Source organism: Episyrphus balteatus, chromosome 2, assembly GCF_945859705.1.
Source record: "Episyrphus balteatus chromosome 2, idEpiBalt1.1, whole genome shotgun sequence".
Lineage (NCBI taxonomy): Eukaryota > Metazoa > Arthropoda > Insecta > Diptera > Syrphidae > Episyrphus > Episyrphus balteatus.
Window position 1 is genome coordinate 92,114,218 of NC_079135.1, and position 23,213 is coordinate 92,137,430.

The window sequence follows — 23,213 nt, forward strand, 5'->3', positions numbered from 1 at the left end:
ATTATTAATAAATAAATAAAAGTAAACAATTGTTGTTGTTTACAGCATAAAATGTTTACTCAGTTAAATACTGAGTACCAATAAAACACGGCCATTGTAAAATTTCCTTTGCAACTCTGTTATATTAAGCATGGTTAAGTGAGTGATTTGATTTATCTTGTTGAGACAACATAGAACTTAAAGGAACCCTTTTCCGCTATATTTGTGGAAAATGTTGAACCCTTTAAAATAATGTTCACCAGAGACGTGTCAAGAATTGATTTCTCTGTCCGAATTGGAAGATTTTCTTCAAAGGGGTGGTGCCAAACCACCATCGATACTCCCTTAACGGAAATTATGGACTTTATTATAGTGCAAATCTGACTTTCATCATCCCAATTCTTAATTTTTATTAAATGTAATGGTCTTCAAGCCAAAATAAAAAATAGAATCAATATGGAATTCCTGATTTTATTCCAATTTTATTAAAAACCGTATTTTTTCTGACTCACGTGACCATAATTCAAATAAAAAAAATTATGTTATTTTTCAAATGCCACTCTTATCTATTTTTCTCCTATGTTGGAAAACCTTATTTTTTATGAGTTCGCTCTAAATTAAGTTTAAAAAATTAAAATCCACACATAAAAAGAAATATATATACATTTTATTGAAATTGATTAAATAATACAAAACGATAAAACAAAAATTATTCATTGTGCCAAATTGTCAAAAAAACTGCAACAAAAAATCACCTCTTCTTTTTTTGTGAAACTTGCATCCAACTTGGGAGAGCTCTCTTTTTCGGCGAAGTGATCGGTTTTGACTCAGTGTCAGAATCAGAATCATCTTCATACTCAAAAGCATTTGTTACCTTCTTCTCTATAATACGTGGCTTTCTTTCTTTTTTAACCAAATTATTTTGATAAATATCACTGCATGAAACTTCTAATTTAACAGTAACATCATTGAGCTTTTGTTCCATCGAATCAATAGAAGATGCATTCGATGTACTGGCAGTTACTTGTCCGCAATCATTTTTGAATTGATCCTCAGCTTGTTGTGAGATCATAGTTAAATCAGATTCATCGATTTCTAAATCCCAATCCTCGTTGAATAGATCATCATCAGATTCATAGTCTAATGTATTGGATGATTTTTTATCAATAGTTCGTGGTTGTTTGAGATTTTCTGTTGTTTTCTTTTCTTTTAATTCATCTTCTTGGAGAGCATCAATTAGTAGATCCAAATCGATGTTTTCATTTGATGATGGTTTACTAACGCTGGCGTTGAGTTGTTGTTCAACTTTTTTTCCAACCTGAGTCAACTCGGAATCATCTGAATCCCAATCAGCGAAGATAGCATTTTCAATGTCAGATTCGATTTCTATTATTTGTTGCGGCTCAGGATCGATAATTTTCACTGATTCTTGGGTAGACACCAAAGATTGATCTTCGTTTTCAGCCTGAGATGGTGGGTTATCATTAGAAGCTAAAAATAAGATAAAGATGGATTTTGTAGAAAAAGTATAAGTTCTAGTTTAGAGGAGAGGCGGGGCAGAGATAGATTTTGAATTGGGTCAGAATTTTAGAATGATTTGTATTTAAAAAATATGCAGTTCAAAGTTTATAAAATAAAATACACGACGGGGTCGCTCTTATACAATTGGTTCAATGTTACAAAAACATCCATTTAAAAGGTTTTGACCATCAATCGAAGTATGTCAATTAATTTGTTTTATAACAAAGAATTTTAAGAAAAAAAATTTGAAAATCGTTAAAGCCGTTTTTTTTAAATATTGTTTTCTTTATATAAAAATTTTCAAAACAAAAATTTGGTATGCCATATTTATTGATTAAATAAAAACAAAGTTTCAATAAAATTCATTATGCATTTAAAAAAAATTGATTTAAAAAAAAAAGAAAATACAGCTTTTTTAAATTCCAAAAATAATTTTTTTAAAAAGTTTATTTAATTTTAAAAATAGTAGGTATAAAATATTTTAAATAAAAATTTTCGTTGAAATCGGTTTTGTCATTTATGAGAAAATCACCCTCTAAGAAATCGGTTCAATGGCAAATACCGTTAATATCGGTCCAAAATTTTTTTTTCTTATTTCAAAAGTGCGGCCCAAGAGAATCTATCAATCGGTTTGAGTCTTGTTCCATACAAAAATTCGATAGCGAAATCTTGAACGAAATTAAATATGTTTTGTTTTTGCTTAAAACTTATTTTTTGATGTTTTTTTCTTGAAATTTGTATTTTAATTATTTTTACTTTGCTATAAAACCCGATAGTGTTTTTTCGTTAACATGTTCGCTGTTGACTTTGGAGACTTCAAAAAATTTTCGTTTCACTTCAGAAGCGTAAAATCCAAAAAATTCAGTGTCCTTAGCGGGAACACATTATTTTTTTCACTTTTTTCACGAACATAAAACGGGTTAAATTTTTCAGTCATTAAGAGAAACTGAGAATGAATGAATGTATAAAAATTAACACTGGTCGACAACGAAAATGGAGCTAGAACCAAACTAAACTTTTCTAAGGGATTTTTGTGTGCTGAGTCCGAAGTCAAAATTTCACTTGCAGGTTTTTGAAATACTTGAATATTAAAAGGTCAAATACTCGTTTTTTCAGTACATTTGACTTCGAATTACACCACTGTAAAATATTTCTTTTTGCGAATCTTATGCATCACAAACCGCAATATTTTATCGTCTTAAATATACCTTTTTTACCTTTTTTTTCAAAATTATTTTTTTTCTCAAAGATATTGGAAAAAAAAAAATTAATTATGTCTTAAAATCAAGTAACATATTAAGGAAAAATGTTTTTTTTTTTGATTAAACATTAATAAGAACTTCATTGAAAATTAGTTTTTGAGACTTTTTAGTGAAAATAGTGATGAGTACAGCTCAAAAACTGGACGTGATAGAACGAAACTGTAAATACTTTTTAATTCAGCACACTAAAGTCAATTAAAATCACCTTATCTTGCTCACGACTTTTTGTTTGTTTTTGCCGACCAGTGTCATTAGTAAAAAAAAAAATCGGGGGTGCCATTGTACCCGTTCGTTAATTTTTGAATTTAAAAAAAAAATTTTTTTTTTTTGAAAATTTGAGATGGAATTTTTTGAAATTTTTTAGATATTACTTATTATAATTGCTACAATAAAGACTAACACGTTTATTTTAAATTTTTCGGTTTCAAAAAATTATTTGTAAAAAATTATTTTTTTTTAAGAAACGGCTATAAGAATTGTGATTTTTTTATAAAAATGTAGTAATTAACTTACAATTAGAAACGAAGATTCAAAATATTTCACTAACCCGTTTTCAAAAAATTAATTTTGTTGAAATACAACACTTAATATAAATCTACTGTGTGTTTTTGAATCTAAGTTAGCAATTTATTATTTTGTTTTTTTAGCTCTGATTTTTCAATCGTCAGTTAGACTATCAGAAGAATAAATGTCAATATAAAAAAAACTTTTATTCCTAGGAATAAGCTCTATCTGAGGTTTATCTGACTATTGAAAAATTGACCCTTAGTCAATAATTTTCTATTTAAATTTTCACTTCTTGTTAAACTGCGAATTGAGTTGGATTGTTTATTTATATTAAATAAACTTAATTATATTTATTGTTATTATCTGGAATTGGTTTTAATTCAATAAGAGAAGTCAACATATTTTTCAAAAAAAAAAAAAAAATTGAAATATTTTTCAAATATCCAAAAATATGTTTTCTTAATTTTCTACAATTTTAGTACATATTACAGTTATTTAAATGTTTTTTTATAACAACATTAACATTGTTGAAATAACAACGTTGAAACATTACACACAAAATTTTAATCCAAATCGTTAGAGCCATTTTTGAGAAAAATTAATCTAAGTCAATTTTCAATTTTTCCTCTAGGAAATTAACAAAAACTGTTAACTACCAAGATTGAAGAAAATCGTTTTACTATTTTAGGCTGTAGCTCCAGGTATATACAGAAAGACAGAATTGCCGGTCCCACTTTTTTTTGGCATTCTCCGATTGTTATCTCGAGTTCTATTTTTTTACGACACCTAAACTTGCCCTATAACTAAAAAATCAAAACTAAAAAAACTCACCTTCAACATCTGGTTCCTGCTTTATAACAGTCTGCCCCGGATCTGTATTTTCAAGTGTTTCTTGCAGTTTCTCAGTATCTTTTTCCGGATCAGTTGTCTTCTTGAACTTCGCCTGATGATCTCTGATCACTTTCAAAAAGACAGGTCCAAAACGTTGCGTTTTCTCTTCCGAATAACCATCCAATCGAATATTTCTGAACTCCTCCATTGTTGTTGGTTGAATTTTAGCCAATTGCTCTAGAGCTTTTGTTGATGCAACCAAATAAGGCATAACATCAAATAAACTGGCTAACTTCGATCGAACTTTCAGTAATGGTCGATATATATCAGAATTTATTGATGGCGATGATAATGTCGTGTTCTTGGCTAAAATGATTGATGGAGCTGGTGTAACAGAAGGCTTAGCTGATGTGGATGGTTGATTTTGTTCTTTCTTTTCGAGAAGTGGGAATGTAATTTTTGGAGCACTTACAACTCTTGGATTTAGTAGTTTTATAAATTCATCATTTGGCATAAATTTAATGGGAACCTGACCCAATATACCACTTAACCAGACTTTTCCCTTGCTGGTTATCACACATTTAGTGTATGAGAATTTTGCGTCGTGTACTTCTTCCATTGTCAATATATTTAATTCGACTAAACTATTGACGACAGCTTGAATCCACTTATCAGAGCGATGTTTTAGTTTTCCATATGTAAAATGGTGGTTATAAGCTGCTGGTACGTCTTTACTCTTTGACCCGCGTAGCACAAGAATCGCTTTTCTAAGACCAAAACGAGAATTCATATCCTGCAAAAGTCTAAGTAGTAATTTACTATCTTCTGTTATATCTAAACGCCCATCCACATCTAAGCCTTGATATTTGCCATAAAGATTTATTGATTCTTTAGGACTAGAAATGGCACGCTTACAATTATCACAACAATCTGGACGTTTAATTAAATTCTTGCAATCATCTTGGAAATAATTTAGAATAAAACGTCTGCGACAATCTTTTATTTCGATATATTCTCGAATTGCTCTCATGAGTTTTTCCATTTGTTCAATTGATGTTTCTGGTTTACTTCTTTGACGAATCATTCGATGAAGTGCCCAGTCTTTGGGTCGATGGAAGAGCAAACATTTAGCTGGCAATCCATCACGACCAGCTCTGCCAACTTCTTGGTAATAACCTTCAATGTCTTTGGATACACCATAGTGAATGACAAGTCGGACATCGGGTTTATTAATACCCATACCAAATGCTATTGTCGCAACTACAACACGAATGCGATCATGGATGAATTCATCGTGGATTTTATTGCGATGTTTTAGGGGTAAGCCAGCATGATAGACACCACAGGGAAAACCATGTGAAGATATAACACTAGCAACTTCTTCAGTTATTCGTCGCGTAATGCAGTAGACAATGATGGAGCCGATTTTTACATTTTTTATATGTTCTCCAATGTCTGACCAACATTCAGTTTTTGGTTTAACTATGAATTCTAGATTGGGACGATCGAAGCCGGTGGAAATAATCTTAAAGAAAAAAGTATAGATAATTTTATTGTGCTAGATTTTATAAAAGCTTTCTTTAATGAGAATATAAAACAGAATAGCAAAATTAAATATGCCCGATGACTGGGTCAACAGTCCCATTTGTCCCATCTTCAAAAAAGGCGATCCTGTGCTTGCTAAAACTACCGCTTAAACTACCAAAACATATTTCTTCTAAATTTAGAATAAAAGATTCTATCCAATGTACTGTGTAATAGTTAATTGTTCTACTATAGACAGGGCGTTCGACAGGCAAATCTTCACTCTTGGAAAAGTTAACGAATTTGAAGGGGAGACACATAAAATTTTCATGTGCTTTGGAGTCGCAAATTATGTTTTTGCTAACAGTTATTTATGGCTATGGCTGAATTGACGATAGTGATGTACTTATCATGTGATTTCTTCAATCTTGTTCTGGAAAAGGTAGTGAATAGAACGGGTGTTAATACTGTACAAATCAGTTAAACTGATTGGGTAAGCGGATGACATCGATTTAATCGGCCACTTGCACAGAGGTTTTTAGAGAAATTAAAGAAAAGGCGTATGGGACACCGATTGATGTATATTTGGAAGTACATTTTTCATACATACTTTACAAAAGTCAAAAATATTTAATTTACAATTTTAAACATTTTAGGGGGGTGTTGCGGAGCGTACTACATCATTTATGCTAGCTACATTAACGACTTAGGGCCAATTTTTCAATAGTCAGATAAACCTCAGTTAGAACTTATTCCTAGTAATAAAAGTTTTTTTTTTTTATATTGACATTTATTCTTCTGATAGTCTAACTGACAATTGAAAAATCAGGGTTTAAAATCAGGAATTGAGTCCGATTTAACTCCAGGCAATGTTTTTTATGGCCGAAATAACGGAAATGTTCTAAAAAGAGCTTCGTCCAATAGGCCAAACTTTTTACTGGTAGCTGATGTAACTAATTTAATTTGCTGAGAAACAGGTCCAGGTCTCAGGTTCGACATCTTTATGTGATCAACAATAAAGATAGAGACCAACAAAATTTTCAGAAGTCAGTTCATTATCATCTATAGTCATGTCCATAAAATCTATAGGAATTAAAACAAATGGACTTGAAAAATTGACAGTGAGAAATAAAAGTGAAGCGCGGTGAGGTATTTTTATAGATTAAATTTCAAAAATCTGCAAGAATTCCAAGGAATAGCCATCATATGTACATCGTGGAAGGATCGGCCAAATCTAGATACTATATTCTACATCAGCAACAATCTGGAGGAATATGTGGTTGCATTTGTACCGTTTGTTAGACAAAACTTTTTGCTCATGCAGGTACCTACTTCCGAATCTAAAGAACTTTTGTATCAATTCCAAAGACTTTCATGCCCCTAAGTAGTAAAAACTAAATCTTAAAAATATGTTTTCAACCCGTTCTATAATAGCCCTGTTCCTTTGGGAGGTGGCAAAGTACTACTAGTAGTTAACTAGCGATTTTCAATGGAACGCACTTTCAACGAATTTAATACAAATCGTATTTACTCGGGAAGAAGAGCATGAGTAGATGATAGTACTAGATTTACCAAAACATCTACTATTAGTAGACTACCACCTCCAATTGAACAAGGCTAATACATATAGTGATGACACAAAGTGGTCAAATGCTTTGCCTTTTTTGAAAAAGTTCTTTAAATTAAATTTTGTTTACATCAATGAAATCGTTTCAATTTTTTAAAATTTTTGAATATGCCACCATTTGTTTTCTTTATTTTAATTTTAAATTTTTACCACTTTTAAAAATGCCTCGAAATTCGATCTACATATCAAATTATGGAGAAATAATTTCAAAATTCGGTCGTATTTCATCTTAATACAATTCCAAAGCTCATGACTAATTTTGTAGTTTTATTACTGTCCTAACAATTGTTTCAAGATTTTCAGAAAGGTTGAAGTTAGGTCCTTGTGTTTTTCTGTTCTAGTTTATTTTCATAAAAACAGACCTCATATTAAAGAAAGCAAACACAATTTTTTTTTTTTTCAAAATCGTTAAAGCAGTTTTTGCGAAACATAAGATTTTCCATGCACGTACGAACATGGGCGCAGATATAAAGAAAATATACAGACAAATTGAAGATCTATTTACCAGGGTAAGGTAGTTTTGAGAGCAAAACTAAAACTGTTTGAAATCTTAAAATGAAAAAATGGACAATTTCTGAATTTGTATATTTCTAAGCATGAATATAACATCAATTGCAGGAAAAAGTTAAAGAAAAATTGACAACAAGACGTACTCAGGGAAAGTTCTGGGATATTAAAAAACATACAACTCAATAAATAAAGAAAAACAAAAAATTCGGAATAAGGAATAGACAGCAAATAAGTATTCAGAAACAAAACCAATCTTATTGAAAATCTCGCCAAAATTACGATTACAATTCGTATCGAAAAGTTTCCGGAAATCTCGCAAAAACAATCACAAATTCCATTCGTTATGATACTTGGCATGAAATTTTCCATTGCGAACGGATTCTGCGATGTTTTTTGGAATTCTTAGCAAATTGCCAGTATGAATAGAAATCGTGATAAAGCCGATTAAAGAAAAAAAAAACTGAAAACTCGCAAAGGACCCCGCACTATTTGTATGATAAAGTGGTTTCAGTCAAATGCTCCAATTTTTGGCACAATGCTTGCTTTTGACATCTCGAACTAAAATCTCATAGGTCACCACAAAATTTTATGACCAGATTTTGAGTTTTCGGTCAGTAAAAGAGTGCCTTTTCGTACTTTTATTTTGGTATACATTTTCTTATCTTATCTTATCTCTGTTAATACTAACAGTAGAAACTTGATAGAGGCCTTTATTTTTAGAAGAAATGTTAATCTTTATAACTGCGTTTACAAAATGTTGATATCTTTTTTGGTTGGTCGATATTAATTCTTTTTGACTTTGAATCCAATTTTCTTCGAAAATGTGTGAAAAACATAAGTGCTTTATTTATAGCTATATTTTTATGAAAAAAAAAACAATATGTTATAAAAAAAAGTGAACTACAAGTTTATCAGAAAACTTATACATTTTATGATAATTGGGAAAAAAATAGGAATTTGGAATTGTGGAATGTGATAATTTGATTAAAGGAATTTGACTCTTTTAAATATACTTTATACAAAAGAAGGAGAAAAATTTATAACTAGCATACTTCGGAAGCGAAATGAACTTTAAATTTTTGTATCTATCCTTGGGAAGCTATTTCAATACAAATATTCCTAAAAAACGTTTTTTAGAAGAGAAAATTTAATAAAACAAATATACTATTATAGTCTATTGACTTACCTGTGGATTCCTTAAATCCAAACTTTTTATAATATCATCTCGAACTTTGGTAGTAGCTGTTGCAGTCATTGCAAGAATAGGCACCGCTGGACACCATTCCCTCAAAACATTGAGATTCCTATAGGCACTACGAAAGTCATGTCCCCACTTACTAATACAATGTGCCTCATCAATTGCAATTAAACTGAGATCATCTTTAATTCTTCCAATAAGAAAAGAACCACTCTCAGAAGTTATATATTCCGGAGTAACATAAACAATATTATATTGTCGATCAATTACTTCATAAACAGTGTCCCGATTAGTTTGGGCTGATCCAAGGAAACAAGCTTTCAAATTGTAAAAACACATTGCAGTAACTTGATCCTGCATTAAAGATATCAAAGGCGACACAACCAAAGTAATTGTATTGCGATAAACCGAAGGGAATTGGAAACAAAGAGATTTGCCATAGCCGGTTGCCATTATGACGCAGTTATCGCGTTTCTCATACAAAATTGAAGATATTATTTTCCATTGCATTTTACGGAATTTTGAATGACCAAAGGAATCTAGTAGCAATTTAATGCAGTCATCGGGTATATTTTCAGATTCTTCAGTTTTTATATGCAAATCAATTGTTGCATCGAAAGGTTCACTCCAATTTATATCTTGAATTTCGCTATCTTGTGCCATGTTTTATATGGTTTTAGTTTTTATTTTTGCATCAGCAAAATATTTATTCAAAGTTGTAAGAAAAAAGCCGATGTTAGCGGAATAAATAAACAAAATAGTCAAATACAAAATTTGAGTTTAGAGCGCAAATACAAATAGTTAAACAAAAAAAAAAAACAGCAAAAAACAAATATGGAGATCTGTCAAGTTAAACAGTTGTACCAACTATAAGAAAATAAAAGATATAGGGTATGTTTGCATATATATGCTGAATATGTTCATGGTTGGTTTTCCATTTGATACTTCAGATTTTAGTCTGAAATTCAATATTTGAAGTTGATATGAGAATTTACTTTTTGAAAAGAAATAATCTCTTTCGGCGAGTTAATTTAATCTCCTATTCTGTTATTTTGCCATAAACAGGGACTTCTCAGTCTGTCATGGGTCCATGGATGGGACATGAAAAAGAAGAGATTTTGAGGTAGTGGAAGTTCCTACAAAATGTCTGCATATTTATTTCAAATTTTAAAAATTTGGAAAAATATAATATTAATCAAAAATTATAAACCTACGATGCAACAAACAATTTTTAAAGTAAAAATTTGTTTGATTATTAAAAAAAAAAAAAAATTTATATTATAAAAAAAATTACTAGTATGTAAATTTTATGACATACTTCGTAAATAAATACTTTTGAAAAGGATAGATACATTTTTTTGAAGCTTTGTTTTTGTTAATTTAATGAATTATTTTATGTGAATGACAAAAACCTACATACCTATTAATTTTTTTTTGAAAATGTTTGTCATTTTTTTAGATATTATGTAAAATTGTCAAACACTCTCAAAAAAAAAAAAAAAAAAAAAAAAATCGAAGATTTTATTATTGATTTTAAGGTTAATAAAACGCTTGTATAATAATATTTTCGGTTGATTTTGATTGGTCAGAAATGAAGAAAACGGTTTTATGTTACGGGTATCGTTAGTTACGGTTCCCGGAAAGGGCTGTAATATCAATTAAAAAAATGAACTTGAAATTAAAAAAAAAAATATTTATTGGAAATAAAAAAAAAATTGCAACTGAAGAAAATTTGCATTAAAAAAATATTTATAAACACTAAAATTATTTTAGATAAAAAGAAAATGTTATTGCAACCGAAAAATATTTGCATTAAAAATAAATGTGCCCTTATATGAAAGTGGACTAAGTCACTCCTTAAAATGCCATCAAATCTAGCCTAAAAATAATTATTATTTAAAGGGTAAAGTTTATTTGAAAACGAAATTGCAAAAAATTAATTTCTGTATTGCTCCTTCAGTGATTTCATAAAAGAAATACAATTAAAAAGTTATAAGTTATTTAAGTTTTTCTTTAACCAATGCAAAAAGTGACATTCACATTCAAGGGCACAAATGTTTTATTGCAAATAAAAATATTTTGCATTGAAAACAAATTTTTATTGCAAATCAAAAATTTTCTGCATTGAAAAAAAAAAAAAAATTCAATGCACTGCATAGTCGAATTTCTTACAATTTCGACTATTTGACCATAAAGAAAAATTTTTAAATCGTTAGCGCAGTTTTATTATTTTTTTATTTTTAATTATTATTTTTTGAAAAAAGTTATGAAAAAAAAAATTAAATATCCCGTTTTCATAAATTAATTTTTCAAGAAAAAAAATTTACATTAAAATAACGGTTTTTGAAAAAAAAGTTTTCAATAATTTTAAAATTCAAAATTAAGGCCGTGATTTCAAAAGTGGAGTAGGTACCTTTTTCAAGATGAGATTTAATTAAAAATACTTTTAAAAAATATTTATTTATAAAAAAAAAATGGAAAACACTTATGGTGCGGCGTGCGGGTGGTCACATGCAGAAACGCTGGTACTCATGAAGCTAAAGAAAATTTCAAATTGGAAGTGAAATATGATTAGGTATAAGAAAACTTCAGATTGCTTTAAGTTATATTAAGCACATATTATATCCGATGTGCAAACATTCTCACTATGCTTAAATTTTAACTTTAACATTTATATTATTAAAAACTCCACGTTTAGTAAAGTTTAAGCATTATTCATAATAAATGCATATTCATTATATTTAACCTGAATATTTGCACAGTTCCATTGGAGGTGATAGTTTACTTATGAGTAGATCTAGTACTACAATACAACACATGATCTTCTACTCGAGGATATAGGAATGTGTAGTTGTTGTACTAGATTTCTACTGAAGAGTAAATTACCACCTCCAATGGAACAGGGCTATTAATTTATAGTTCAATTAGAAATTGAAGGACCCAGTAAGGATATCTAGACCCTAATGAGAATAAAAAGGGGCTAGAGAATTCTTAGAAATAAGTAGAATAAATAGGACTCAGGTCCAATTTATTCACTCTCCATTATATTTAAAGGCCCCATTAAAAACAAAAAATCTGTCAAATCACATACAAATTTTAAAATTTCCCGTTTTTAATGGAGACTTTAAATTTAATGGAGTGTGAATAAATTGGGCCTCAATGAGTTTTTGTAGAATAATTAGGTTTTAAAAAAGATTTAATCATATTTTTTTTGGTCCTAAATAACTACCCAAAATGGGATTTTTTCCGATAACCGACTATTTGCGGTCTTAAGTAGAGGTTATTTCCTTTATAAATCTAGTGATATTTATGACCTTTTTAAGCTACATTTTGGTTTTTTATTTTTTTTTATAAACAGTTTAGTTGTTCTATTTATGCTGAATCAAATAAGTTTTTAGTCATCAAAATCAGTAACAAATTGTGGAAGTTATGATTTTTTACTCTCTAGAAAGAAATTTCAATTTGGAACACTCGAACAAATGAAAAACTAATTTCTCGGTTCATACTAATGGTAGAAAATTTGTTATAGTCTTAATTTTTAGAAGAAATGTTATTCTTTGTAACTACGTTTAAAAAAATTTCCTATCGTTTTTGGTTGCTCAGATATAAATTTTAAATACTGTTCATTTTTTCTTGCCCATGATAACACAAGCTCAAAAAAAGTGCCATTACTTTTGATCGGACCTGCCTATCTTTATTTATTTTGTCTTGCTGAACCCGAATCTCAAGTCAGTTTTACCCAAGCACCCTAAAAATTTTGAGGAAATTGCAAAAAATCATTGGTTTTGTGCAATAAGTTGAAATTTTTTTCTCAATTAAAAAAATCATAACTTCCACTATTTCTTACTGATTTTGATGACTAAAAACTAATTTGATTCAGCATATGTAAATAGAACAAACTGAACTGAAGTTGACCGAAAAATGACTGAGTAAAAAATCGTAGAAATATGAAAACATTGAAAAATGGGTTTTTGACGATAACTTGAAATTTAAAGTGCCGAAATATGATGTACTAAGTAATACCTACAACTTCTGCTAGGTCACTTCCAAAAAAATTAACATGATTTTAATTTTGTACCACAGTGTTATTATGATCTCCTTGCTAAGAAAGACCTAGAGCCCTCTTAGGAGATCATAATAAACTTAAATTATGTTCAAAAGACTGTTGTTACAATGCTTGATCGTATCTTTTTGATGAGTTTTCATTATTTATATTTTTTTTGTAGGTACCTCTTGTCACCACCCGCAATAAGAAAGTTTGTTTTATTTATTGCTTGCGATTATTAATTGTACTAACAATAAACTGTCGACTTTGATAACATTATCTTGGCTATGATTAGGAAATTCGATTAAGCGACTTTTATCAGCGAAACATTAAATCTTAAAACAAAACCTATTTTATCTAATTAAAAGTTCATTATTGTCAAGTTGATTTACGAGATGCAGTCTAGTTTGCTTATTTTAGTGATTTTAAAGCTTTATTTGTTCTCTGTATGTGCGAAAATTCGACCGAAATCCGACTTGAGTATTATCGACGGACAAGGATTTATTACATACTTGGAAGTAGAAGAAAGTTTTGGGGAAATAAGTAAATGTTGGTTCAAATTTCAAGGTAACCACAGTTACAATAGTTTGTAGTGAAATCATAAACATTTTTCGAACTTCAGATGAAAATCAGATCGAAATTGATCTTACTTCAAATGATGTCATTGAAACCGTTCGTGGAGAGAAAGTACAAAAATTTTCGAAAACAGAATGTGGAATTCGTGTTGAAAATATAAATAATGCTTCAATTGGTACATGGAATTTGCAAGCAATGAATTTTTCTGAATCTTACACCAACGATTCAGTTAGGATAAGAATTTTAACAGCTCCAAAAATGATTCTAGACACTATATTAGAGAAACCATTAGGACTTAACACGGTCTCTTGCACTAAACAAGATTACACCAGAGCATGTAGATTAATTGAAACATCGACTAAAAAGTCTTGGGATCAGTGTGAATTGTTTAAAAAGATTAACAATGAAAACAATTTTGAATGTCGTACTCTATCTTGGGGCAGTATGGATGAAAGTGTAGAAAAGATAAGCGTTCGAATTGCGCCAATCACTCAATACTCCGAAGCAAGTATCGAGGAAAGAGACGATCACATTGTCTTGCGGTGTTTAATGAAATCGGTTTCGGTGCAAAGTTGCAGAGCTGAAATGCCAGACAGGACAACACAGCTGTATATTGCTGATGGATTATACAATGGAAAATACTCTTCATACGATACACTGTAAGATTTAAGAAAAAATTTGAGTGGTTTTGTTATAATTTTTATTAGAATCAGTATCAGTGAAAGTAGTTTTTTTTTAATAATTTTCGAAAATCCTAAAAAAAAATTGTAATTTTCTTGCTCACCGTGATCTCATATCTGTTAACCAAAACTTGTTTCGGGTCTTTGATCCGAAAATATCTGCTTCCGAATGAAAAAAATACCTACAACCTCGATTTCGATTGCAAAATAATTCAACAACCCGAACTCCTACAAACTCTTGGTTTTCAAAAAATATGAAGAGCCCTTTCTTTTGATCTCTCATTCGATGGATTTGGAGAACATTTTTGAAAATTCTGAATTTTTAAACAAAGGGTATCTACCTACTTCCAGGGATGGTTTTTAAAAAAATATTGATATTTGTTATTTAAGATCAATGTCCTTAAACACAACATGAATGTGTTTGATTTGAATCAATGCTGGGCTCTTATTTAATTCGAATCAATGCTATTGATCTATTTTCTCAAAATTGGCAGTTAAAAATTTATTCACAATAAATATAAAAAAATGTTGCCCTTCTGTTAGGCGGTAAAAATTAAATTTTGAAAAGCTTTCTCATCGAGAGATAGATCAAAGTGAATCGAATAGCAGAATTGGGCTGAAAATTTCACAATCATTTTCTTAGAGAATATATTCATTCGTTTCACATGTAGGTAATCTTTTTCTTACGATATTAATGGAAAAGGAAACGCTTAAAATTCTTAACATTCTATATTTTGGATAAAAAGTTTACGCATACGCCCTCCTTACCACCCGAGAAACAATTTTGATTCTATAATGCTTTACAGATGCTACTGTTGCTTCTGTAAAGTATTATAGAAGCAAAATTGCTAAAAGGGCAATGCCATCAAAGGTATTAGTTTGTAATGATAATGGTTGGTTTCAATGGTTTTAAAGGAATTTCTTGTGAGATTATAAAAATACTTTGCAAATTTTTATAAGTTTTGTAAACTTGAAATCAACTACAAGTCCAAAAAAGATGGTAGATTTTTTATCTTTATAGAATTTTACCCTTACTCGAAGATCCACGGTCTCCTAATTGGTTTTTTTTAACAGATTTGGTTTGCAACTGTCATGAGACTTTGATATTTGTATCGAAATCATCAGTTATCATTATCATATTTATATTGAGTTATTTCTTCGAAAATTGGTCCACGTACTTGACCAATTTTCGAAGAATTTTTGATATGTTGGATTTTCGGCTCCGAATAGCAGAAAAACTTATTGAAACTTGAAACTTCTTTCTCTAGTTCATCATTTTCTTATGGGAGTAATATTTTCAAAGTTAGAAATGGTGTTCTTTTATGATTTTATTGTGGTAATAACTGAAAATGGGGCTTTTATAGAAAATGATGTATGAGAAGAATAGAGATAATAATTATATTTCCAATAAGAAGAGTCTCTGCAAATTCATTCATTCCTTATTGAATGAACTAATAATAGTTCTAGAGTGGTTTCAAAATATCTTCAAGATAGAAAGGTTTAAAAAAAAAAATGAATTTTTTTTTTATGAAAAAGTCAGTCGTTTACGAGAAATTCAGAAATCAATAGAAAGGTTCTATGGCAGGCACCCTTAAGAACCATGAAAGGTTGCAAAGAATGTTTTTGTCTTGTCTTTTCCATGGGAATTACGAATAAAACTATACATTTTTTTCATCTGAAAGGGTGTTTTTTTTAGGTTTAGAGAAAATATGGGTATATTTGAAAAAGTGTGTAATACTAGAGTAATATTAGTAGTACAATATTGAAATTCAGCAATTTTGTTACTTTTAAGATTAGAAACAAGAATCTAAAGTGTCTATAAAAATATCATGGTTAAAATGGTGTTTTTTTGAGTGAAAACAAAAATAATGGGTCACCCTAATGAAATTTGGTGAAAACATTGAATTTGGGATAGAAAGCAAGAATAAAGAGTTTTCATAAAAAAAAATTAGGTAAAAGGGTGTTTTTTTTTCGAAGAGTCAGTAAAATCTCTAATTGGTCCCAGATTCTTAATTCTTATACCAAACAAAACTTTTTCACCAAATTTTAAAAATTAATAAAATATAAGTCAGCTGTTATGATACCTTTCTCACACACAACTCAACCCACCAAAAAAACACCCTTTCGCCAAAAATATTTTTAAAAACTTTATGAATTCTTTGTCCCTGCTTTATCTAAAACCTTCATCCCGAATTTTGTCAATGTAGCATGTTTTTCATATGGGTTTCGGTTATATTTTACCTGTTGAAGTCAAAAAACAAGCACCCTTGTTTTTAATCGGCAATAACTTTTCTTAGAGCAATCGTATTGACTTTAAATTTTATGTCATTAGATTCAGCATCAAAAAATACCTTGAAAACATGTGTCATATTTGACAAACATTTTTTTCCAGTATATTTTTGACCTTCACCCCCTTCATCTTGTCCGCTAAAAAACACCCTTCCGCACAACTTTTGTTTATATACTCTTTTGTCCTTGGTTCTTACCCCAAAAGCAAACTTTTAGCCAAGTTTCATGAGTGTAACAATTGTTTTTTTATTTCTTGATTTTATGTACTATTTTACCTGTACTATAAACATCCCGAGTCGAACATTTGGTACTATTTAAAACATATTTTAATCCGAAACATTCTCTATTAAGATTAAATAGACCATAAATATCACTTAATTTCTAAAGAAAATAACCTCTACTTAAGACCTCAAATAGTCGGTTATCGGAAAAAATCCCATATTGGGTAGTTATTTAGGAGCTAAAATATTATTATTAAACACTTTATAGAACCTAAATATTCTACATAAACTCATTAAGTCCTATTAGTTCTACATTTTAAGACTTCTATAGGTCTTTTTGATCTCATCAGGGTCTAAATATTCTAACATGGTTCTACAAATTCTAATTCATTCATAATATATTTTCAGGTTAAATAAAATGAGTAATTTACAATGCATTATTATGAATTATGCTGAAATTTTACTAAACGTGGAACGTTGAAGTGCAAATTTAGATTTAATTCGTAATGATATGTGATTTTAATGTTGTTAAGCTATAGAATAAAAATAACACTGTGTTCGAAAATGGAACTTTTTTTTCCGACAGAGGGCTCTCATATCTACTAAAGATAATTTGAGTATGCTGAACACGATGACATTCTTAGTTTTTCTGGATTAGGTCAAATAAGAAAGATTTTTGCGTTTGAAATTTTGTTTGCACATGCCAAAACTGAGGGTATAAAACACCATATATTTTCCAATTTTTGATTTTTTATCAATGAAAAATGATGGAAAATCTATTTTTTTGGAAGTATTATTCGTAAAAGAAGTTATTTGAAAAAAATTTGTCGAATGACATTTTAAATCATTATTTTATGGCAAAAAAACGTCGATTTTTCTTCAGTTTTTCTAATATTTTTCGTATTACTTAAATTAAAATGCAGCACTCGGTGGCAACGATTTGATCTTGTATTTCAGGATAGAATATGGATTTGTTCACAAATACGAATAGGCAGTACCTATCTATCTACAATATTGGTTAAGCTTAAGAGTGAAAAAGTAGCAGTAAAACACTGTTTTTTTTTTTAATTTTTTAGTTTATATAATAAAAAAAATTACAAAAAGTTTAAATGCAATACATATGTAGGGGAAGTGGGCTCAAAATCGTTTTCTTACTATGTTGTATGAAAAAAAAAAATAATAAAACTGGCAAAACTTGCAATATGAAAAAGTGGCTTTTGGTATGATCGACCATGTCTGAAAGTATGAGCATGTTTGATTGAAACGCCGAAACTTTTGTGATTTTTCAACAAATCGTTACCGTTTATGTTAAAAGTAAGTTTCACTTTTAACCGTGAGATAGTTAAAGTTTTTAACTTATTTTTAATAATGAAAGTTGGATATTCAAGAGTATTTTCTTGTGAAAGAATGAATTTTAAAGGTTTGATTTAAAACAAATTGAAAGAAAAATGATTTTTTGAACTTAAAAAAATTAAATAAAAATATTGATACTATGCCTGATTTTTTAATTAAATATCTACATCTAAATATGTATAATATTCCAGAGTACTAACACATAAAAGGTGTGTACAAAAAAATGTTGATTTTTCGCATACATTTGTACCTTTATAGTTAAAAAATGCAAGAAAAAGTGAAAGAAAAGTCGTCGTTTTTTGCCATAAAATAATGATTTAAATAGTTATTCGACAGATTTTTTTTCAAATAACTTCTTTTACGAATAATACTTCCAAAAAAATAGATTTTCCATCATTTTTCATTGATAAAAAATCAAAAATTGGAAAATATATGGTGTTTTATACCCTCAGTTTTGGCATGTGCAAACACAATTTCAAACGCAAAAATCTTTCTTATTTGACCTAATCCAGAAAAACTAAGAACGTCATCGTGTTCAGCATACTCGAATTATCTTTAGTAGACATAAGAGCCCTCTGTCGGTTTTTTGAACTATCACAGTGTAATTATTGTTTGTTGCTACACATAGCTACATATTATTAATATAAAAAATAAAATCTAGTACTGGGTCACACTTACTTGCTGTTGTAGTTCTAAGTATCTAAATAACTATCGGAATTTGAAGATTTGGTTAAGTTTTCCGAAGAAAAATAAAAAAAAAATGTTTAGGTCAAAAATTAATCCTTTTTACAAAAACTAAATATTTTTCTGAAAATTTTATCATATTTTAGAATACAAAATGATAAGAAACATCTGAATAAAATTGGCTTATCCGTTGAATTAAATTCACTCAATAATGTAATTTTTTGGTAGGTATACTTTTTATAAGAGATACACATACCTATTACAAAATAAAAAAAAAACACAATTACAAAATTACAAAATTACGAAAAAATCATCCATACTAAATTTTAAGAAAATCCCGTTTAGGCAGCATGTACAGATGCACCAACGACCGACTCACCGACAGAGGAACGCACCGACACGCACAGACGGATGTCATGACAAAAAGCACTTTTTTGGATTTCTCCATCATCGTATTTTTAGTTTTGTTTAAAATCTCGAATTTTTTTAACGCGTGTTTCGTACGAAACTAATAATTGTCCTGTACAGAGAAATTAAAAAGAACACGCGACACGAATAATTTTGAACACTAAATTTACTTTTTGAAAAATAAAGAATACCTAACAAGTGATTTTAATATTGCCGAAATGATACTATTGTAAGCACCAACTCGCCATTTTGACCGAGTGCCGCAATCATCAACACTTTATCTCTTTCTTTTATATATAAAAAAAAAAAAAAATAACGCACGAACAATTTTTTCTTGTAAATAAAACTTGCAACTAAGACCGAGATTGAAATTGGTCAACACGCGGCACCGACCCGCACTTGCCAAATGACCCACTTCGAATGCCCTTTTTAAAGTGACAAGTGCACGAGACAATGACCAAGGTGGTTTCCTGTCTGAACTTGTACTTTTAGGACCTAACTAGAAATTGGAGTTTTGATAGTCTCAACCTAGGTAAAAGAGTACATATTTAGGGGTTAATATTCTAGACACCTGAAGAACATTTAGCACTTACAAAATGTTTGAGTTTTAAGAGTCTCAACTATAAACAAAAAATACCAAGACTGGAAAATTTCCTACGTCTTCCCCCCCAAAACCCTTTTGTGTTCAGTGTTGTCTGTGAATATATGTGAAAGCCACCACGTTGGTAAATGACGTTAACACGCACACATTTATAGATTCACGACATTCACCACACATCCAACACGAACACAACGATAGGTTCACGACATTCACCACACCTCGCAGCTTGTAGGCAAACGTCAGTTGACCGCCGAGTTTCCAGTCTTGGTATTTTTTGTTTATGGTCTCAACCTAGCTTAAATAGTGTTAATAGTGTCTACCAAGCTTAAAGAGATTTACAAGTGCATAGTAAGGTCTAAAAATTCTGGACACAAATAGATTATTTAGGACTAAACAAGTGTTTTCAGTTTTAAAAGTCGCTAATTATCCGCCGTGAAGGTTTTTTAGGAGTTACTGAGTTTACTAAGTGTACAAAGTTCATATTTAGGTCTGTTTTAAAACGAAAAGTACTTAAATAGATTATATTAATTACTTTGAGTACTAAATTCGTACATAAAGTTCGACTCGGGATTTTAAGTTACTTTTATCAGTAGAACAATACAAGTATGTACGACTCAGTGATGCTTTTTCAGCTTCGGAGAGAGTTTTATCGCTGTTTAACGTTAGTTCGAATTCTAAACCTATTCTCACACACATTTTTTTCAAACCAAAAACATAATGGGACGAATTATTCATTGATTAATAACTTAAACTGACGGTCACCTAAGAAAAATGCATCAAACCACGACTTTAATGCTCGTTTTAGATTAAGTTTTATGTAACTTATTGAAATTCAAATTTAAATTCTATAATCCTCTTTTAATCCTTGCTAGTTTTTTTTTTCGTAATTGATTTTTTTTCCATAAAATATCAAAATTCCTGGTTGCATTTATAATTAGACAGTTCTTCTTATAATTATTTCAAATAATTATTCCAACAACAGCTTTGAGGTTGTCGGTTCCTTGGCTGATACTCATCAAGGAAGAAATTGTTATCCTAACCTAAAACCCATAAATACAATAAAAGAGATTACTAAAAACGCTTATATTTATATTTACGATTATAACGAATAAGTAAAGAACACAAACTCACTAGCTTAAACATTTTAAAATAGCACAAAAACAAATTAAATATCCATTCCCACAAAATATTAGTAGAAGTCTATTCACACAAAACTACAAGCATCCTCCTACTGTTTATTAACTCCTTTTTATAAATATCATTGCCTTGGTATTTCAGCTATTCACTTCATCAAATAAAATTCTGAACATCTATAACTAAATTACCTTTTGTGTTAGTTAGTGTCTATTGTACTACTTTGTCTTAAATATAATTATTGTACTCCAAAACGTTTTATTCTAAATTAAAAGTTGTTTGTGTTCCTCCTTAAGCTTCTACTATATACAAGTACTTACTCTCAGTTTATCCTTACAACTGACCTATCTACCTCTGTAAGTCAAACACACAAAAAAAAAAGAAGTTTTTTGAACTGGCATCGAATCCACCTGAAGCCTTTTGAACGCATTCTTCAAATTTAACAGTTCAACCAGCAGAGTCAGACTTGTTTAATTAAGAAATACACAACCCCCTCTCTGCCACCCCCTTTTTCAAAGGATTCAAAGGCAAAAGCATTCTCTTTCTCTTCTGGTATATTTCACATTTTAAACTTCCGCCTCTTTCTCTCTTGAAGGTTATCTCAATCTAAATGCGCATTAGAGATACCAAAACCCCTCGAACAATCTGAGAATGGCCTTTGGAAAATAATTCAACATTCCGATTCGACTGGGTTACTACAACTTGGTACTGGTTGTCTCTTTTATGTCGGTACTTCAAGTAAGGAAACCATCATCAAAGAGGAACTCAAACGCCAACAAGATGAGGATAATAGAAGCAGCAGTAGAATCAGTAGCATCAGTTACCACTACCAGAATCTGAATCAGAATCTGAAACTAGAAAAGGACGATGACGACAAAGACGACGACTCAACCACTCTACTTCGTCGACGAAGGATTGAATTGTACTCGACCGAAAGTACAATTTCCGAAATAACGTGCACGGTACCGTTTGTTGTGGACGATTGCTATCTCAGAGATTCCAAGAACACTCTCTATTTTCCGGATAGTGGAAGATTTCAACGGTCCCGTGCCCTTGGCATTTGTACATTCATCAATGTGCAAAGCATGCCCGGTATATGGTCGTGTGGTCTGCGAGGATCCGATTACAAGGGTGATGTTGTCCAGGATATTGAGGTAAGCTATATATAGAACCCTAACTATCGGGTCTATATACGTATGCGTCGTCATCGTCATAGTCATTGTTATAGAGGACAAGTTACATTCCTCCTTCATAGTCATAGTCAACCGTGTGTGTATGTCCTGTCCATATGTTTTTTGTTCTTGTTTTATTAATTAAAAGCCATCCAGCAGAGAAGAGACCTTCTTGCTTATATTCCCACCCACATTTGTATAGGTTTCCATTGAATCGAAACTAGGTCGGGTAGTTACGGGCAGTATTAGGATTGCACAGCATGAGCCTCTGGAACTAATGTGTAAGTCCCCGTTTGAAGAACCAATTTCTAGATGCGTATATGTTAGCCCGAATAGTCGTGTACACTTGGTGGCTAGCACAACTGGAGGCACAAAGATGACAGGGTATATTCATGATGTCTATTCGACCATATTCTACCATGGCTTTTTTCATTTTTTTTTTTGTCGTGTGTATGTTTTGTTTCTTTTACGAACACAGACATGTCCAGTACTTTGGTGAAGGGATTGATAAAGGATTTTGTGGAGTGCGTATCAATGCAGTTAGCGCAAATGATTTCGGAGAATGGAGCTGCCAGTTTCAGAATGTGAACAATGGAGCGACCTTATCAAATTTCACTATCATCGTTAACGAGAAGACTGGTATGGAGACGATGCATGTTCAAAAATCAATTAAATTAATGTGTTTCTATTTTTTTATGTTAAAGTTCAAGCTCAGATGTCGTGGTTGGTTATACTTGGAATCGTCCTGGGAGTTGCATTGGTTGCAATAATAGCAACTGTTGGAGGAATTTTTGGATATAAGAAATTACGACAAAAACCAGAAGAAATAGAGGGCATTGGCATGTCGGGAATTCGGGAATAAAGGAAATAAACTTTTTAAGTATATATATCCTTTATTTGTGTAGTCTATATAACTGACCTATCGTCATGAAAAATTTAAATCCTTGAATTTGATCCGCTTTCAGCATTTACACCTCGAATAACTTCCCCAGATTTCTTTGTATTTGAAATTCACCTTTACCTCACAGAAATTCACCTCACCACAAAAAAAAGAGCTTTTGAGTGAATTGGATCCTGGAATGAGTGACATT

At 30.4% G+C, this 23,213-nt stretch overlaps 2 protein-coding genes across 2 annotated transcripts; one reads left to right on the top strand and one right to left on the bottom strand.

The window, feature by feature from the left end:
• Positions 1-624: 624 nt before the first annotated feature.
• On the bottom strand, positions 625-9,773 carry LOC129910495 (bifunctional 3'-5' exonuclease/ATP-dependent helicase WRN-like). The gene is made up of 3 exons (XM_055987898.1): positions 8,948-9,773; positions 4,101-5,625; positions 625-1,470 (listed from the first exon to the last, which is right to left on the bottom strand). The coding sequence occupies exons 1-3, from the start codon at positions 9,620-9,622 to the stop codon at positions 731-733; spliced, it is 2,940 nt and encodes a 979-aa protein (XP_055843873.1). The 5' UTR covers positions 9,623-9,773; the 3' UTR covers positions 625-730.
• Positions 9,774-13,351: 3,578 nt separating this feature from the next.
• Positions 13,352-23,007, top strand: LOC129912263 (uncharacterized). The gene is made up of 6 exons (XM_055990439.1): positions 13,352-13,571; positions 13,627-14,239; positions 21,546-22,104; positions 22,325-22,506; positions 22,601-22,761; positions 22,827-23,007. The coding sequence occupies exons 1-6, from the start codon at positions 13,400-13,402 to the stop codon at positions 22,982-22,984; spliced, it is 1,845 nt and encodes a 614-aa protein (XP_055846414.1). The 5' UTR covers positions 13,352-13,399; the 3' UTR covers positions 22,985-23,007.
• Positions 23,008-23,213: the final 206 nt, after the last annotated feature.